Source organism: Gambusia affinis, linkage group LG24 (assembly GCF_019740435.1).
Source record: "Gambusia affinis linkage group LG24, SWU_Gaff_1.0, whole genome shotgun sequence".
Lineage (NCBI taxonomy): Eukaryota > Metazoa > Chordata > Actinopteri > Cyprinodontiformes > Poeciliidae > Gambusia > Gambusia affinis.
The window spans coordinates 7038746-7055356 of NC_057891.1; the positions used below are offsets into that span (position 1 = coordinate 7038746).

The window sequence follows — 16611 nt, forward strand, 5'->3', positions numbered from 1 at the left end:
GTTAGATTTTGAAATCGCACTTTTTAAGCAGTGTTTCCTGCTGCTTTCGCGTCTGCGCGGAAAGTCAACATTCATTACAGTGCGACTGATTTTAGCGGTAATCATTGAATCGGAGATTTTTTTTTCTAAAAATAGTACTATAGAATTAAAACCATAAAAAAACTATTAAAAAATGCCATAATGCGTATTTTCAAACATGTCAGAGCTGACAATGGAGTGTAGAAATTTCCAGTTGCCTGTGAATGCAGCGCAGTAAAGTTTCGCCCTGTGTTCCCACAACAGCGCCATCTTTTCCAGAGGCTCCTTTAGCTGTGAAACTCCCACATAGGAAAGGAAAGGGTTAAGGGGGTTTAAGAATCCGATCGATGCCTTCTCTCCCACACGTCGCCATGAACAAATGAATTCGCGGGGAATTAAATACCAGTTTCACAAAGGAGAACGAGTCTTGTGCTTTGAACCCGACCCAACCAAGGCTAAAGTCTTGTATGACGCTAAGGTAAGATTTTAACCAAGCTAACGTTGCCATTTGGTGTTTAGACCCCCGAAAGTGGAGCCATTTACAAAAGGAAAGCAAGGCTGTTTTATACACTGTGGAGCCCCGAATGACCACAAAGGCGACTTAGGCCATTACAAGAAAAAATGCATTCTTGGTATTAATTTACCGGGTTGTTTCTCTTTGCATAAGCGCATGGTTTCCGGGTGTGTTCGATTACATGTTTGTAGCTGAATGAGGGGTTTAAGAAGAAAAACGTAAACAAAGTTGTAGTATTGCAGTTTTACACGATCGAGAGTCCATTTGAGGAGAACTTCCAACCTGAGCAATTCCTAAGTCATTGATTATTGTCTTCTTTGAAAAAATAAAAATATGTTTTTTGTCAAAATGATTTATCTCGTGACTTTAGTGCTGTTAAATGCCAACATCTGCGCAGCTAATATAGATTTTAGTTTTGCAGGTAGCTAAGCTGAATGAAGGTCCCATTCGGTCGTGCATTTCATTATTTTTCGTACAGAGTGTCCATAAACTAAGCAAATTACTGTTTAATAGATAGAGACAACTATTTTGTGAAAATTAGCAGCTTGAATCTCACATTTTGCTATCCTGAGCTAGCTAGCTGTAGGTTAGCATCCTAACTTCTTCCAGCCCTGCTTGTGTCTTCATATTCTGGTTGATTTAAAATAACTTTGTAATTACTAATAATTGACGCAAGTTCATTTCTTTAAAAAAAATCTTACCTAGTAAATAAAATATCTAAAAAACTTTATATTAGTATTGCTAATTTTACTATTTTTAGGCACTTGTTGCATGTTTCTTCCAGAAGCGGTTACAATGCCTGGTATTATTTTGAGTTCTACAATCAAATACCAATGCAGTACAGATGCATATATAATTTTGATGTCATAATATTCATTTATATCAGTAAATTTGTTCCCAAGCTGAAGATGTTCTACTTTGAAAGTTTAAGCCAGATTTTGAATTTACTTTAATATTAGGATACCAATTTTTGACTGAAGCTTAGAGCACAACTTTCTTAACAAACCTAAATCTGCAGCTTGGGAATGCTTTATGAAGCAGATTCAACTTTGACCAGATATATTCTGAAACCTCATGTTTCTAAACTCTAAGGATGTGTAAATGTATACCTGCAATTTACATTTGTTCACCAGTGATTGTTCAACTTTAATTTCATGGCAATTGACAGAAGCTTTGCTTTTGATCCTGCAGGTCCTTGATGTCTTGATAGGTACAGATGAACATGGGAGACGAGTCCCAAAGTACCTGATTCACTTCAGCGGTTGGAGCAGAAGGTAACAGTATATTCACCATATTTAGTTTCATGTTTTGAGATTTTAACTCTGTCTGTATTGAACTGACGCTTGCGTTGGTGCAGCTGGGATCGTTGGGCTGCCGAGGATCATGTCCTAAGGGACACGGAGGAAAACCGCAAGTTGCAACGTAAGCTGGCTCGCAAAGCTCTCGGGCGCATGTAAGTTCTTGTTCTAATCAAGATTTCCATTTCAAAACGTGAATAAGCTTTCTGAATTTCATTTGCTCCATTTCATGCCGGCGGTAAGGAAGAGAAAGGGATGGACGAAGCGGCGACATCGTCAGTCTGGTAACAAATCTTCTCTGAAGACTCTCCCAAAGGAGGAGGACAGTGATGATGCATGTGAGAACTCCATCTGCGGCGCTCGATTTCCCGCTGCCGTCTGCGAGCGTTTCAAAGTTTTACTCTTCCCCGCTGTCAGGTTTGATTTCAACCTCTGACAGCAGCGAAGGGGACGACTCGGAGCCTGACTCTTCGAACAGCGGCGACAGCACCTTCTCTGAAGACGTCAACAAAATGGTGACGAGTCCTACTGGAGCTATTTTCTCAGCACGGCGCTTCAAAGTATTCATCCGCATTTCATGTGTTCAGAGGGTCGAGCCGGAAGTTAACGTGAAGCGGGAATGCGAGGAGAAGGTGGTCCATGTGGACATCAGCATCCCGGATGTTCTGAAGAAGAAACTGGAAGACGACTGCTTTTACATCAACAAGAGGAAGAAGGTACGACTCGACCTCCCCGAGGTCTGTGACGGGTTTTGCTCTTAACCCCTGCGCTTCTCCTCTCTTCTCCAGCTTGTTATGGTCCCCTGTCAGACCAACGTGGTTCACATCCTGGAGTCCTACGTGAAGCACTTTACCATCAACAAGGCCTTCATGGCCAACGAGCGGTACCGGCGGCAACAGAACACCACGCAGAGCAGCAGCCCGCAGACGATTCCCCCGGAGAGGAGGTGAGGACCCTGACGGCACAAAAGTTAAGAAATCGGCTTTTTTTTTTTTTTTTTTGTGAACTTTGTTCTTGTTTTTCAGCGAGGAACTTTGTAAGGAAATGGTCGACGGGTTGAGGATCACTTTTGACTTCACCTTACCCATGATCCTGCTGTACCCCTGCGAACAAGCTCAGTTTAAGAAAGTCACCTCCTCCAGGCTGCTCCTCACGGTCAACGAAACCTCACCCAGCTCCAGCAAGTATGTGCATTCTGACCGAAACGTTTTCCCTCTGTGACCGGTACTCTTAACTTTTCTGTGTTTCTTTTCCAGCGCCCAACGAGAACGTAGCCCAAGCCCACCGGCTCACAACCCCCCCACGCCTCAATCCACGGACAGCCAGCCGGCGTTGAGTGACACCTCCGCCGCCACGCCCACGGCTCCGGCTCCCACGCCGAAGCGCCGCCGCCACCCCGACATGGACTGCATCTCCTACCAGTCCTCCCAGTCCCAGTCCCTCAGGCGCTCCACCAGGAACACGTCTGGTGGAGATCGGCCCACCGAGGGAAGCAGCGGAGGTCAGAAAACGCACCACCTTTTTTCTTTTCTGATCGGATTCATGATCGCTGATGTCTAAATGTGAAACACCAACAGGTGGAGGGAGCGCTACGGCTTCTCCGCAGCTCAAACGACGTCTAATCGACACTTCAGCGCAACCCAAGTTCTTCCTCAACCTGGAAAAAAGTATGATTGATTTAATTATGAAATATTCAATGACATGAGGTTGTAGTGATGTTGATAGTCCAGTAGATGGCAATGTCCTTCTGGTTTAAACATCTGCAAATTCAACCTGAGTGAAATTGCCCCCCAATCCTCTTCAAATTAGACAAAATTGCAATGACATGTGCAGCTTGTTTATGAATCAAACATTTTGTCTCTTTATTTATTTAAAGATATTAATGTCTCCAGAGTTCATCAAATGTCAACCAGCCCACCCACATGGTCAATCTACCGTGCTACAAAAATGTTACCTGCACAAATTTAGCACAATTAATTTATGAAAATTTCAGTTTTTTTGTTAATGTGGAGGAGGCAACCTCTGGAAAGGTTTACTTTTTTATCTTAAAAGTTATAACGGCACAAACAAAACATTTTCAACACCATATTGTTTGATTTTGTACGTATTGCTGTGGTGGTTGACCTCTGTTGTTAATATCTTTAAAATGACAGCAGCACAAATGAAATGAGACCATTTTCATATTATTTGCAGAATTTGGAAGGGTTTGGTAATGGCCGACGTTCCGCAGGACGAAATGCAGTATGCATGTTTTCATTTCCTTCCCCTCGTCTCTTTGCCCAGAAACCCCGGTCCACAGTGGCTCGTCATCTCCGTTGCCGTTGACGCCAAGCAAAGAGAGGAGTGGACTTTTCTGCGGCTTAGAGAGCCGCAGAAACAATGAGCTCAATGAGGTGGTGAATCAGTTTACTCCCTTTGAAAGGCCTCTATCATGCTATAATCTGTTTTATATATATTTTTTAGTTCCTCATCATCTCATCCACCAGGTTCTGAGCTGGAAGCTAACCCCTGATAACTACCCCCTCAACGACCAGCCTCCTCCACCCTCCTACCTCTACGGATCCCAGCACCTCCTGCGGCTTTTCGGTCCGTTCTGAATTCCGGTTGCGTCTGTCCCACTCGAACGCAGCACACTCACATTTCCCAACTTTCTCTCCTTGCAGTGAAGCTACCGGAGATCCTGGGGAAAATGCAGATCCCTGAGCGGAACCTCAGAGCCCTGATCAAACATCTGGAACTCTTCCTCAGGTATAAAACCAGAACTGACTGAACACTACTTTGGATATCAGTTTAATTAAACACTCGGTTACAAATTAAAATTTACTGGGATAATGTATCAAGACAAAAATAAGCCACTGAAAATAAGTTCCCCCAAACTGAAATACCAGGAAATTCGGTTTGAAGAACTTTGTAAAAATGTATTTACACATTACTGGTCTGAACTTGCTGCCAGACATCCATGAAGTCAACCTGGAACCTCCACATGCCGGGTGAATCGGTAGGAGAGCTCGTGTTAGAGGGCGGGAGATGAGTGGGCGTTACACAAGCACGGGAGTCTAATCTTTAAATCCTCACTAGCGATCTTCAGGGATTTAGGTCTTTTCATTCTCTAATCAAACTCAAACAATACCCCCCTCCTGTCAAAAGGTAGCGCTAGAGAGCTGAATGTGTGATGTCTGCTTTTTTAGAATTTTTTTGTTTGTTTGTTTGGTCTCCTGGCTGCACGAACAGCTGCAGAATTGGTTTTTGGTTGCTTTCTATTCATGTGGAATACCGATACCTGGAGACCCAGCAGCTTCTACCAGGGAAACGTCTCATGCAGCATCATCATTTCCAGGGTCAAAGGTCATCTCTTTGCCTGGAACAATCAGCTAAACATTAATCAACTGGTTCTTAAAGGCAGAGGAATTACTACCCATACTTTTATGATTTATAGTCATCAGTCATCTTTCTGTCTGTCTGTCTCTCATTTTCTGTCTCCCGTTCATTTTGTCTTTCTCTCTCTTTTATTAACTTTTTCTTTCATTCTTTTTATTTCTGTCTTCCTTTCTTTTTATGTCAAAAATTTCATTTTTTATTTTGCTTTTTTAAAATAATTTTGTTCTGTATTTGTTATTCATACACAATTTAATGTTACGTATTATATATATATACAGTTATAACAATTTTTTAAATTTGTTGTTAAAATAAATATTTTGCTCGCCATGCTGTGGACTCAGCAGAACACTGGCCACGCTCTCAGACTCGACTCTTTTGGGAAAGACTCCGTGTTTCTACTCTGTAATCAGCCTCTGGGCAGATAGTGCCGAGTGGGCAAAAACTGATTGATGTCCCAGAGACTGACGCGCAGTGCATGCTGGGATTTGGCCACAGCTGATCTCTCCGTGCTCCTCTTTCCCTGCGTAAGAATGATCACCGGTTTGGGCGTAGTCTGCTTTATTTTGACTCTCCTCTGATAGGAATTCAGAAGAATTCTAACAACAAATCAAAAAAATGATTTGCTTGCTATTAAATATCTGTCTGAATTTTATCAGCAGAGGATCGGCCTTTATAGCGCTGACTGAAAACCAACCAGAACCTGCTCTTTCCGACCTTCCTTACCTTCAGCAGCCATCGTCTCGACGTTCACTCTTCATAAGTTCTCCTCTGATGAGGATAATTTGTTCGCATTGAGATTAGAAAGGCCGGTGGAGCTAAGATGAGATGGCAAGATTTAGAGGATTTGGCCGAGTAGCGGATACTAAGAAGATTCCGGATTAGTTTTCCCCGCTGCTGATTAGATGGGAAGAGGGAGGGGGGGATTTTTTATTTATTTTTTATACTTCTGCTGCTTTCCGACTGCTGGTCAGGCATTCCCATGTCCACTGTGTCTCAGACAGCGATTGGTTTCTTCTGATATAAAGATAAATTCATGCGTGTTGAGAGGGTTGTCTATAAAATGTATAGAAAGATAGAGGGGAGTTGGATGTAAGGCTTCTTAGAATGAGTTTGTGGAAATCTAGGAAAAACCACAGCATGATGTGAACTGGAACGTGTGGCCCGACTGTTTCATCCAATAACGATTAAATGTTAAAACCATTCCCCCTACTTGTACCCCTCCCCCGACCTCTCTTTTAGGTTTCTGGCTGAGTTCCATGAGGATTTTTTTCCAGAGTCTGCATACGTGTCGGCGTCGGAGGCCCACTACAACATGAAACAACCGAGGCCGGTTTATTAAAGGAGAAACGGACAGCTTCTCTTTCTCTCTCTAAGCCCCCCTGCAGCATCTTCGGGCATTTCCATCCCTTCTTCTGCTCTTCTCTAACATGCTTCCTCCTCCTCCTGCCGCCGCCGCCGTGTGGATCCTGTTACTACTTCCCCATCGCTCGCTCATGCGGGACTACGACTTTCTGCTTTGCACTAACATGGAGCGCATTGTGATTTCCATGATTTCCAACCTGCGGAAGTCAAAGGTTCTCACGACTATCCCTAGTTTTCTTGCATTTTTCCCATTTTCCTTCCCGAACGGTAATTTTTGGAGCATTGAAGAACAAGGGGTAAAAAGGACACAGTGGGGTGTTGCTGTTTTTCTGCCTGCCTGTGAAAGGGGATTGTTCTTCTGTTTGGAAGCTTAGCTCTTTCTGAAGAGTGACTTTGTCCACTTCTCAGTGGCCCAGAATATTGCCAAACTACAACAGGACTTTCTCTTGCTACCCTTGATTTATCTTGCTGCAATTTCCAACTCTACTGCTCATAGATTTTGTCTTTTTCTCGTTTTTTGTTTGTTTGTTTGTTTTTTTTAGCAACATCTACTCTTTGAATGTTTGTTCCAAAAAAAGAAATTTGCTCCTTCACCTTTTTTTTTTTCCCCAAGGACAAACGTTATTCTATAACTCCTCCCAGTAAAATTTCACTTAAAAAAAGTGTTCTGTTTAACGGTGCACTAATTTTTATGACATTAAATCAGTACGGTACATCAAATATGAAGAAAAAGAAACAAGCAAATTTTAAAGAGATATTTTAGATTTTATAGTAAACAACTAGAAAGCTATTTACATACTCATCCACTCTGGATGTAATATGAATAAAAACCTAATTGGATTATCTGGTGAAAATGTAAATATGTACACCATACCCATATGCTATTTATTTTTCACTCTTGACAGGACCTCAAACTTAAAGCAAATAATCCAAAATGTGTTAGAAAAGTTGTAGGGTGTTTTTCTTTTTTCCATATCCTTGCAGTAATTTCTTTCCCCTATATTGTGACTGTTCTTTGTAAAAACAAAAATAAAACAACTTTTTCTAAAATTGTCACCTTTTTCTACACATGCTTGCATAAGACTCCATGGATTTGGCAGGATGTGATGTATTTTGCGTGCTGATGATTGCAATTGTGGGCGTTGGCTGGATCTTTTGTGGCCCTTACCTCCATTTTAAGAAAGATCTAAATTTATCAAACTTTTTTTATTTTTAATCTGTGCAAAATTTATACCGACATTTTAAATGTTTAGTGCGACTCGATGCATTTGTCTTTTAAAAGCAAACTTCTATAATAAGTAGAACCATGTTTATCCAGGGATATTTACTGAAAAGTTGACTTTGCTGCACCCAAAAAAAGCTTTGTAAATAATTTATTTAGCTTGGCTAAATATAGCAAGCATTTTGTAATTTCAGATAACTGGGAATAATTTAGTAGATGCCTTATTAAAAAGCTTGTTTAGTTTGCATCAAATTAAATCAATGTGAAAAGTTACAGGAAGTCACAAGTATTTGGAGGTTGTAGCTGGTGGTTTGGTCCCTAATCGCAATGAATTTGAACTTTATTTGACAAACATTCGTTCCTGTCCACCTTGACTAGACAGTCTAGTGGATGTATGTTCACCTGGATATGCACAGCGGAATATGATATAAAGGTCAATACTGATTAAAGTTTAGATTTCAAAGAAATCAGATCACCAGTCTGTTCTTCCTTTATACTTTACCACCTTCCTTGTCTGAAGAACTATGCTCTTAGTTCACTCCCATTGCACCTGTGGGAAACTGGTGAGCATGTTCTCCCTACATCAGTGGTCTAATTGGTTTTAGTGGCGGACCTTAATTGAATTTTGCCTGGATCAGTCCTCTGGTAATGAACCACGTATCAGTGCAACCCAAGACGATCCTCTCTCAGCCGGCGCTATCACGTAGCCACACAAGCCACGAGTTCAAGCCTCTCCATGCATCACCAATCGATTTCCTATCCTGCGCCGGCACTATCAGATTACCCCACAATTTAATTGTTGCGGGGCAAAAATGGAATTTAATGAGATGTGAGCAATCGCCTGTGAAGTGCTGCTGCCTGCACCTATTACCTAGATGTTTGGCCCCGACTATCTTCATCTGTGCGTCTCTGTTTTTCCTTCCTGCTGTCTCTTCTTCAGTCTGAGTGGTTTTGTTTTCTTCCTTGAAATCATGATCTCAATTCTCTGTTGTTCATTCTTATTGGTCCTTACTCTCTCAAGCACTTGACTGTAGAGTCCACACCAATCTAAAAGTATATCCTGACTTGTCCACAAGCTTATGGCTCTTCAAGACATTTCCTAGTATGCTCTCTTTGCATTTGTCTCTCTACATAGCTGGGTTTGTCTTACTGTAGTTCCTATGGGTTCCAAACATGGACTGTTTGAGGAGTGGGTGGATACCAGCTCTTCCTTTTCCTCTGACTCGTCCTGGACGTCGTTTGACCTCAGCACTGACCTGACATCAGTCGGCTCTGAACAGTCGGTGACAGCCCCCGGCATCAACTGCAGACCTTTAGAGGACCGTCCTCCGAACAATCATCGTCCACTTGCAACCGAAGGGCGAATTAGCAAAGCCGAATGGAGGGAGACATCTTTCCTCAATATGTAAGTAACTGGAACATGTAGTTGTAAATATAAGCAGGAAAGTCATGATTTTTATAGTGTTTGAAGTTAACATTTCAATAGATCTGTCAAATTAGTTGAGTGCTGCAGATATAGCAATGGACTTGACTCTGAAGTTCTGTGTCTGAAGCATGCAAGTGAATCTAAGGTTTCAGCTCTCTCTGGCAACGATTATCTATTTCATCAGATTTTAATCACAAGTGCTTCTATAATGGCAATGTGATTCCCTGTAGCAGGACGGTGAGAGCGGACAAAACAAAGCCCCGCATTAGTTTAGATGGAGGCTATAAATCACAGCTCCTCCTGGAAGTCCTCCGAGAATCTCTGGGAATTGGGAAAACCAAGGGTATTATTCACCTGCGTTTAGTCTCTTCTTTCTCATTTCCTTTCATTTTGCAACCCACAGTCTCGCTTTAGGGATCTGATAGGTGGAATTACATTTCTCCGCCACACAAGCCTCAGCGTTCGCGTCGCCTGTGTTTTTGGTTGGGTTTTTATTTTTAATCACCGAAGAAGTTTTACATCTAGGAACTGTCTGCTTCAGGTGAGCTCAGGTTCAACCAGGGACAACTTGTCTCTGTATATAACTGTTGCTGACCTCACATACTAGCTAAGTTTAATTTTGTAATTTTGTCATAGCGTATGAGTTCATGACCTAGCAATAATTTTTACATTTATTTTATACTTATTGGTTTTCAAGAGTTTTTACTTACTACATTTTAAACTTCTTGGATAATTAAAATTCGATCTTACATGTTTAAGACATTTGTGTTACGCTTAAGTATTGAATTGTCCGATTGAGTCAGTTTACAGTAACATTACTCTGCTCATACAGCAGGAGAAAACCCGGGTCACTGCGACATTTGCCAGGACGATGGAAAATGTTGTTGGCTTTAAACTACAACTTTTTGAAAGTCTCTGTCACCTTAATACCAGCGTTGACTTGTACGTTTAGGAGAGCTTGGTTTCACTGAACCATCTGGGGCGGAAATGGAGCATCTATAATGAAAATAAAAATAGAAAATGATTTTCTGTTAACTCGCTGTCTGGGCTCCAGTTTTGCTGTTTTCTTTTATACACAAGTAAAGAAAGAAATAACTAACATTAATCATGTGAAGAAATATCTGTTTCCACTTATTTTGCTCTCATTGTTAGACTTTGCATTTATGCTGGTGGCAGCCTGAGGATTAAGAAATAGTTTGGCTTCTTATGGAAGAGGGTATTTCCATGTTCTGGTGCACTTTGCATCCTTAGTTTGGTCTTCCAGGGAATTTCAAAGGAAGTTTCCATTTGTAGGTTTCAAACTCGGTTTCATTACATTAATTTCAAATAAGAGAAGATATAAAATTTCTGCATACGTTTGATGATTAACATGAAATTATTCTAAGACATGAGTGCATGTCTATGTTGTTACACTGTTCTCTACCTGATGCAATTCTAAGAATTATCATTTGCTCTACATAAATATGCTAGATCGTGAAAATACAGATTTTAAATGGATTTTTACCCAGCCATGGTAAAATGGTTTATTAACAATGGTGCTTCGTGAATGATAAGATGTGATTAATTACTTTTCAAGGCAACAACAAGAATCTACGACACCTGGGAGTTAGCATCACATTGCATCACTTCCCCATGTTTAAGAGTCAAGAGTGAAAAGAGATGTGAATAATGAAGTGATAACAGCATCGAATGGTAACTTCACTCATTTGTTCATGCTGGAAAATTGACGGTTTGATTCCCAGCTTGCACCGTGTGTCAGTCTGTAGGCAATTTTATCAGATAAATGTTTCATGAAGGCCGCACTTTGACCTCATACTTCTTTATCCTTACACGTGCATCGATCAGATGACATGATTTTACTTTTGTTTTTACAAAAATCCTTCTCTTTTAGTTCATCCTCTTAGTTTAAAAAAAGGAGCAAAGACATAACAGGTCAGTGATGTTTGCATGTTGTTGTTTTTTTTCCCTGTTCATCTCATGAGATATTAGTGCCAGTAGTCAGCATGGACAGGTGCATTATTGTGTTTCCTTTAGTCATTGTGTTCTTTAATCTCACCCTGCTTTTGCCCTTAAGAGAGCACTGAATCATAATCATTGATTCTTACTTTTGAATACAAACTTGCACACATTTCAGCTGCACTGTTTTTATATATATTTGGTTTGTGGTGATTTATATATAACCAGATCTTCAACACAGATATCGAACTTTAGAATTCATCAGGAAAAATTAATTTAGGGGAAGCTAATTGCGCTAAACGTCTTCAAAGTTGGCGACAATAAAACAGTAGCAGTGGTGGTGTGGTGGTCTGTGGCTGCTTTGCTTAATCCAGATTTGAATAATGTGGTGTTGTTAATGAAACCCTTAAATTAGCTAAATTAAATCATTTAAAGACAGGATGTTTGTCTGGTGTCAAATTTTGTTTCATCTAAATTTGTGTGGCGGAAAGGCAAAAGCTAATGGCTGCTCCTTTGTTCCCCCTCTTCTATAACACTGCTGATGTTGGTGTGTGTGTGTGTGTGTGCTGTCTTTCGTGTAGGTATTCGTGTGTCCATGTGTTTGTGTGTGAATGAAGTTTATCCCCGCTGGCCCAGATGCCCCGGCTAAATCCATCACCAGCGGCGCTGCACAGCATTGCTAAGCTGGAACATTTGGCACCAAACTAGAAATGAAAAAAAAAATAAAAATACACACACACACACCGACATACACACGCATACACATGTACGCACAGAGAAAATTGAGTTTGGGGATTTTTTTTTTTTTTTTTTTTTTGAAGAGATTCAAAGTTGTTTTTTCTTTCAGTGGAGGAGTTAGACTGTGAGCAGGGAAGCAGCTCTTTCTCCAATGCTCAGAGCCTTTTAGCAGTCGTGGGGCTGGGGCTTCCATCCCACTCACACCGACCCATTATTCCTTCATTGCCTGGAAGAAACGATGGAGCCGTGTGATGATGATGACGAACTGGGAATGTTAACAGCTTTCCAGTAAGCTATCATAGCCTTTTCTTTTTTTTGGTTGCTTATGCTGGACTTGATCAAGACCTCCTATCTGGGGTTTTGAGTCTGTTAGGTTTGATTTTGTCATTGAAACATTTAGGGTTGTTACTGTTAGACCTTGTTAGATTTTAAATCAACATTAGAAATATATGCGAGTCTCACTTTTTCATAACCTATAGTTTTTTTGTATAAAAATGTGAAATTCATTGTAAAATAAGCATAGGAAGATTCAATGAGTTTGTGGCAATTTTAGTAGACTGTGGTAGAATAAGAAAATTTGATTGGATTCTCAGATAAGTGTGTTTAATACTCAATTAGTGTGATCATCAGAAATTATTTTCAGTTCAAGTAAAAGTAAATTAACTTTAACTTGTCAATAAAAGTTAATTAGCTAGAACAACTTTCCACTGAGTAATGGTTGCACTCAGGATTTTGTAAAATATCAATATATAGTGAAATAATCAACATTGAAAATCTTAGTTTACTAGAGACTGGGGGAAATATCACATCTAAGACTAATCAATAATGGTCAATTGCTATCGCTGTCCAACAATGAAACAAATAAGGAAAAACTGAAATATGAAGTTATAAGGATTTATGTAGGAATTGATTAAACTGATTAAAGAGATAATTGTTAACAATTTGACTCCAATGTTTTGGGAGGAAGGTTATTTAATGGTCTAATTCTGTTTTGATCCCCTTTATAAATCTAAGAGGAGAGGTTTAAATGGGGGAAGAAATCATCAGATATAGAGCAGCCAATCAGAAGGGGATTTAGTGTAACTATGGCAACATGTTGCCTGGGGAGGATATATGACTTTACTAAAATTGTACAATAGACATTTGGAAGGTCAGACGTTTTTTAGAAGTTTTTTAGAAACTACACCATTATTTTTAGAAAACCCTCTGACTCCTGAATTTGTGTAAAATATATTTGATTCACTATCATATTTTCTGAAGCTAAGTTCACTGTCTAGCTTCAGATCGGGATTGCCCTTTGTGATCTTGATCACTCAACTGGCGGCACATTACGTAAAGACGAGGTGATTCCGAGGCAGGATGAACCCAGGATTACCCCTTGTAATTACTGAGCACCTGTAGAGATTAATTCATGGCTTTAGATGGTTTAGCTAGCTGTCTATGGCTACATGATTGTGTGGGTGCTCGCTGCTTTTAAAATGTTGCTGGTCCAATAAAATCGTACATTTTACTGGACACTCTTAAGTGACAAGTGGTGCTCTCTAGTTTGCCTTTCTTAAAACATTTGTGTATACCTTTGATATGGTTAGCCTGGTCATATCGGGGATCAACTAACAAACTTATTTTTCACAGTTAAGATTACAGATCTGTACGTTTCATGTAATTTAGTTGTCCTGTTGAAAAAGGATGAAACTTTAACAAAATGAATAAGCAGGTAAAAGCTGTCTACATTACGTGATAGAAGAAAAAAACAAACATTTTACTCACATTGAGTCATCCTAACTAAATGGAAATAAACAACCTACTTGAACTGAATCTGAACCCACAGAGGAGGACTGAAGTAGACATGAGCTTTTTGTCTCCTTTTCTCCTTGTACACACTGACCCGTACAGCTGCTGGTCAGCGGTGAACTTTAGGATTTAGGAGCGCCAAATCGCAGCATCATTGTTTAAGGATTACTGCGAGGAGGTGATGGGTTATTGGTGAGGAAACATGTGGCCCAGGGAAACAAGTCAAATGAATTTTGACAGACAGGCAGACATGGACTGATTTTCTTACAGTCTGTACCCGCTGCTGTTCCTGGTTTTCCAGCTACAGATATTCCAAATATTTGACTCTTGACTCAGCAGCCGCAGACAAAGCAAATACAAGTGAATCGGCTTTTCAGTCTGATTCAATTTAGACGGCATTTTACAAATCCATAGTCATCTTCTTTCTTCTGGAAAATCTTTAACAAGGAATAAGTGATTGAATGAAAGTCAGAGTATTAGGAGACATGGAAAGGTATCTTAAGCACTGGACTAAAACCTTTTCATGGATGCTGAGGGTTTAAAATACATATTTCTTTGTTCTAAGGGGGATCATACATACAAGTAGCTGAAATCAGTTTCTCTGGATGAGGTGACTGGTTGAAGACCAAATAATTGGTAAACAGAACATGAACCTTTTCCTAGTTGGTTGGGTGGACTGGTGGTGGGCAGACGATGGATGTCACTCAAAAAATGGACAGATGGACTGACAAAATGATGAATGGATGAAAGACTGGATTTCTGCATCTGTAGTCTCACTAAACATCTGTATAACTCTCTTTTTGATATTGAATTCTGGAGTAGTGTAGACTTTAATATTCTTTGTCTTTTCTAAATAGTAAAGACACATCATCATCTTTGTTGGTAGCTAAATCTGATTGTTCCATTGTTTAGTACAAGTCGGGATGTCAAGTGTTTGTACTGAGACTTAGTTTTTAGTCCTTCAGCTTCTTCTCCACTTCAGTTCCTTCTACATTCTGATGTTTTGACTCTTATTGGTTAGGTCAGACGGTAACAGTCTGGAGGCCAAGCGGGTCACACACCGATTAGCGCCCTGGCAGAATTTCCATCTTCAGTTTTACTCCTTTTCCTTCCAGTCACATGGAAATTTATGTAAATACCTGAGGGTCATGCAAAGGAAACAGAAAGGATGTACACTACCTGGCTGTAAATCAAACCACCAAGGAAGTCGGTTGTTGGGATGATTTTTACTTAATATTCTCTGCTAGTTTTTGTTCTTCTACTGAATTCAGTCACTCTTTGTGATTCATACGAAGATGCCTTGAAGCAGATTTTGATCTCCACTTACTTGACTGCTGGAGTGTTTGGACCTGTGGACCAATCAATGAACCACACTAAGTGGAAATTTGTGGTGTGAGCCTAACCAGTGATATCAGTGATCAGCCAGTGTCACTCTTCAATCCTTTAGTAGCTTAATGCAGATTTGGCAACAACTAGGCTGTTTGGGCAGCATTTCCATGTAATGAGGTTATGACATGACGCTTGCATCTGCATGTTTACACTTGTATGAAACCCAAAAGCCACTTACTTACATATGGTCTGACTGTAGCAGATGGGAGGTAATTCACTATATTTCACTCAGAATTCACACATCCTTTTTAAAGTTTTGTTAGTGAAGGTAATAGTCAATGGTTGAGTCTTTGGGGTGGCATGGAAGGGGTCTTCCCAATCTGATGAGAGCTTTTGCAATGTAAAGTGATCACGTATCAAGTCAAGACATACAAATATGCATAAACAGCCTATATTTTTAAAAAGTTACACAGAGCTCGCCTGGTTTTCTCTGTCACTATGTTTATGTGACAGGAAAGGAAGTGCAACACACACGAAACACTTGGCTGCAGCCCCTCGGCGTGTGTACCAGGACAGTCTGTTATTTATAACATCACCTCCTGCTCAGAACACTTCCACCATCACTCCCACTTTTCCCTCTCATCTCTGGGATCACTGCCCAGTCATGTGCAGCGAGCTTCGGATTGTTGCCCAGGCAGAAACCCCTCAGGCCTCCTTTGCATTGTAAGCTCTGTGTGTACTGGGAAATATTCAGCAAATACACCAGTAAAACAAATTTATGACACGGTTTTGTTTTTTAATATATATGAAAACATTCATGATCAATTCTGCATTATTCCATTCATATTCAAACTAGCCACACATATTTTTTTGTATTACTCTCTAAGCGCTGGTCAGAAATTTGGCTTTGTGAGTGCGTATAATTAAATGTCACACTGGGCCTGAGGAATAGCTAATGTCATTTAATCAATTTGTTCCGTCTACTTGTTGCCGTTCATCTCTACATTTTGATGCATGCTCAGATCTTGTACAGCAGAGAAATGTGCACTGCATCCCTAACATGCATTTACAACAGTCACGTTTTGTTTGAAAGATGCATCCCTTTTGTGGAGTCTTGTTTGCGCCGAGGCTGACAAATGGCTCCTTCCGTTGCCTGGCTTTCCTTATCTCTTAAATGTCTGCGACAGGCTGCGTTATTGCAGGGGGAAGTTCAGCAAGCTGACGGCAGTACGCTCAGGGATAGAGGACGGAGCAGAGAGAACGTAGAGCCGAGGCAAACACTTTATTTGTTTAAGCTCAGATGGAGCCGTCAACCGCTTTAATGCATCAGAGGACGTTTGAATGCTTCCAGGTAGATAACATATGCCACCTAGATTAAAAACTTAGCTGCTCTGGGAGGAAATTAAACAAATTTGTATGCACCAGAAGGATTCTCAAAGGGGAAAAAAGTTTTACAGAGTGATACAACAACATAGCAGTCTTTACTTTTGTCAAAAATGATTGTTTGTGGCATGTAAAAGTTAAAGATCTGGTGACTGTTAAAAGTGTACACCTCTTATTTGTGATGAAGACTTTAAAT

At 40.4% G+C, this 16611-nt stretch overlaps 1 protein-coding gene across 2 annotated transcripts; it reads left to right on the plus strand.

Annotated features, from left to right (window-relative positions):
* The first annotated feature begins 256 nt into the window (after positions 1 to 256).
* On the plus strand, positions 257 to 7620 carry LOC122827179 (male-specific lethal 3 homolog). 2 transcript variants are annotated; one of them, XM_044109807.1, is made up of 14 exons: positions 257 to 496; positions 1724 to 1806; positions 1890 to 1985; positions 2074 to 2168; positions 2248 to 2345; positions 2418 to 2546; positions 2619 to 2776; positions 2856 to 3014; positions 3087 to 3331; positions 3408 to 3497; positions 4114 to 4223; positions 4317 to 4416; positions 4494 to 4578; positions 6448 to 7620. In XM_044109807.1, the coding sequence occupies exons 1-14, from the start codon at positions 398 to 400 to the stop codon at positions 6545 to 6547; spliced, it is 1647 nt and encodes a 548-aa protein (XP_043965742.1). In that variant the 5' UTR covers positions 257 to 397; the 3' UTR covers positions 6548 to 7620. The 2 variants fall into 2 exon arrangements, with proteins under 2 accessions (XP_043965742.1, XP_043965743.1); XM_044109808.1 differs by lacking the exon at positions 257 to 496 and having other exon boundaries at positions 1732 to 1806; positions 1890 to 1954.
* Positions 7621 to 16611: the final 8991 nt, after the last annotated feature.

What these genes read in the sequence shown, in the direction of transcription:
- LOC122827179 (XM_044109807.1), top strand. Translation starts at nt 398, where the DNA reads ATGAATTCGCGGGGAATTAAATACCAGTTTCACAAAGGAGAACGAGTC. An exon ending in CGCAAAGCTCTCGGGCGCAT is followed by an intron (nt 1,986 to 2,073) that starts GTAAGTTCTTGT and finishes GCCGGCGGTAAG; the next exon opens with GAAGAGAAAGGGATGGACGA. An exon ending in ACGATTCCCCCGGAGAGGAG is followed by an intron (nt 2,777 to 2,855) that starts GTGAGGACCCTG and finishes CTTGTTTTTCAG; the next exon opens with CGAGGAACTTTGTAAGGAAA.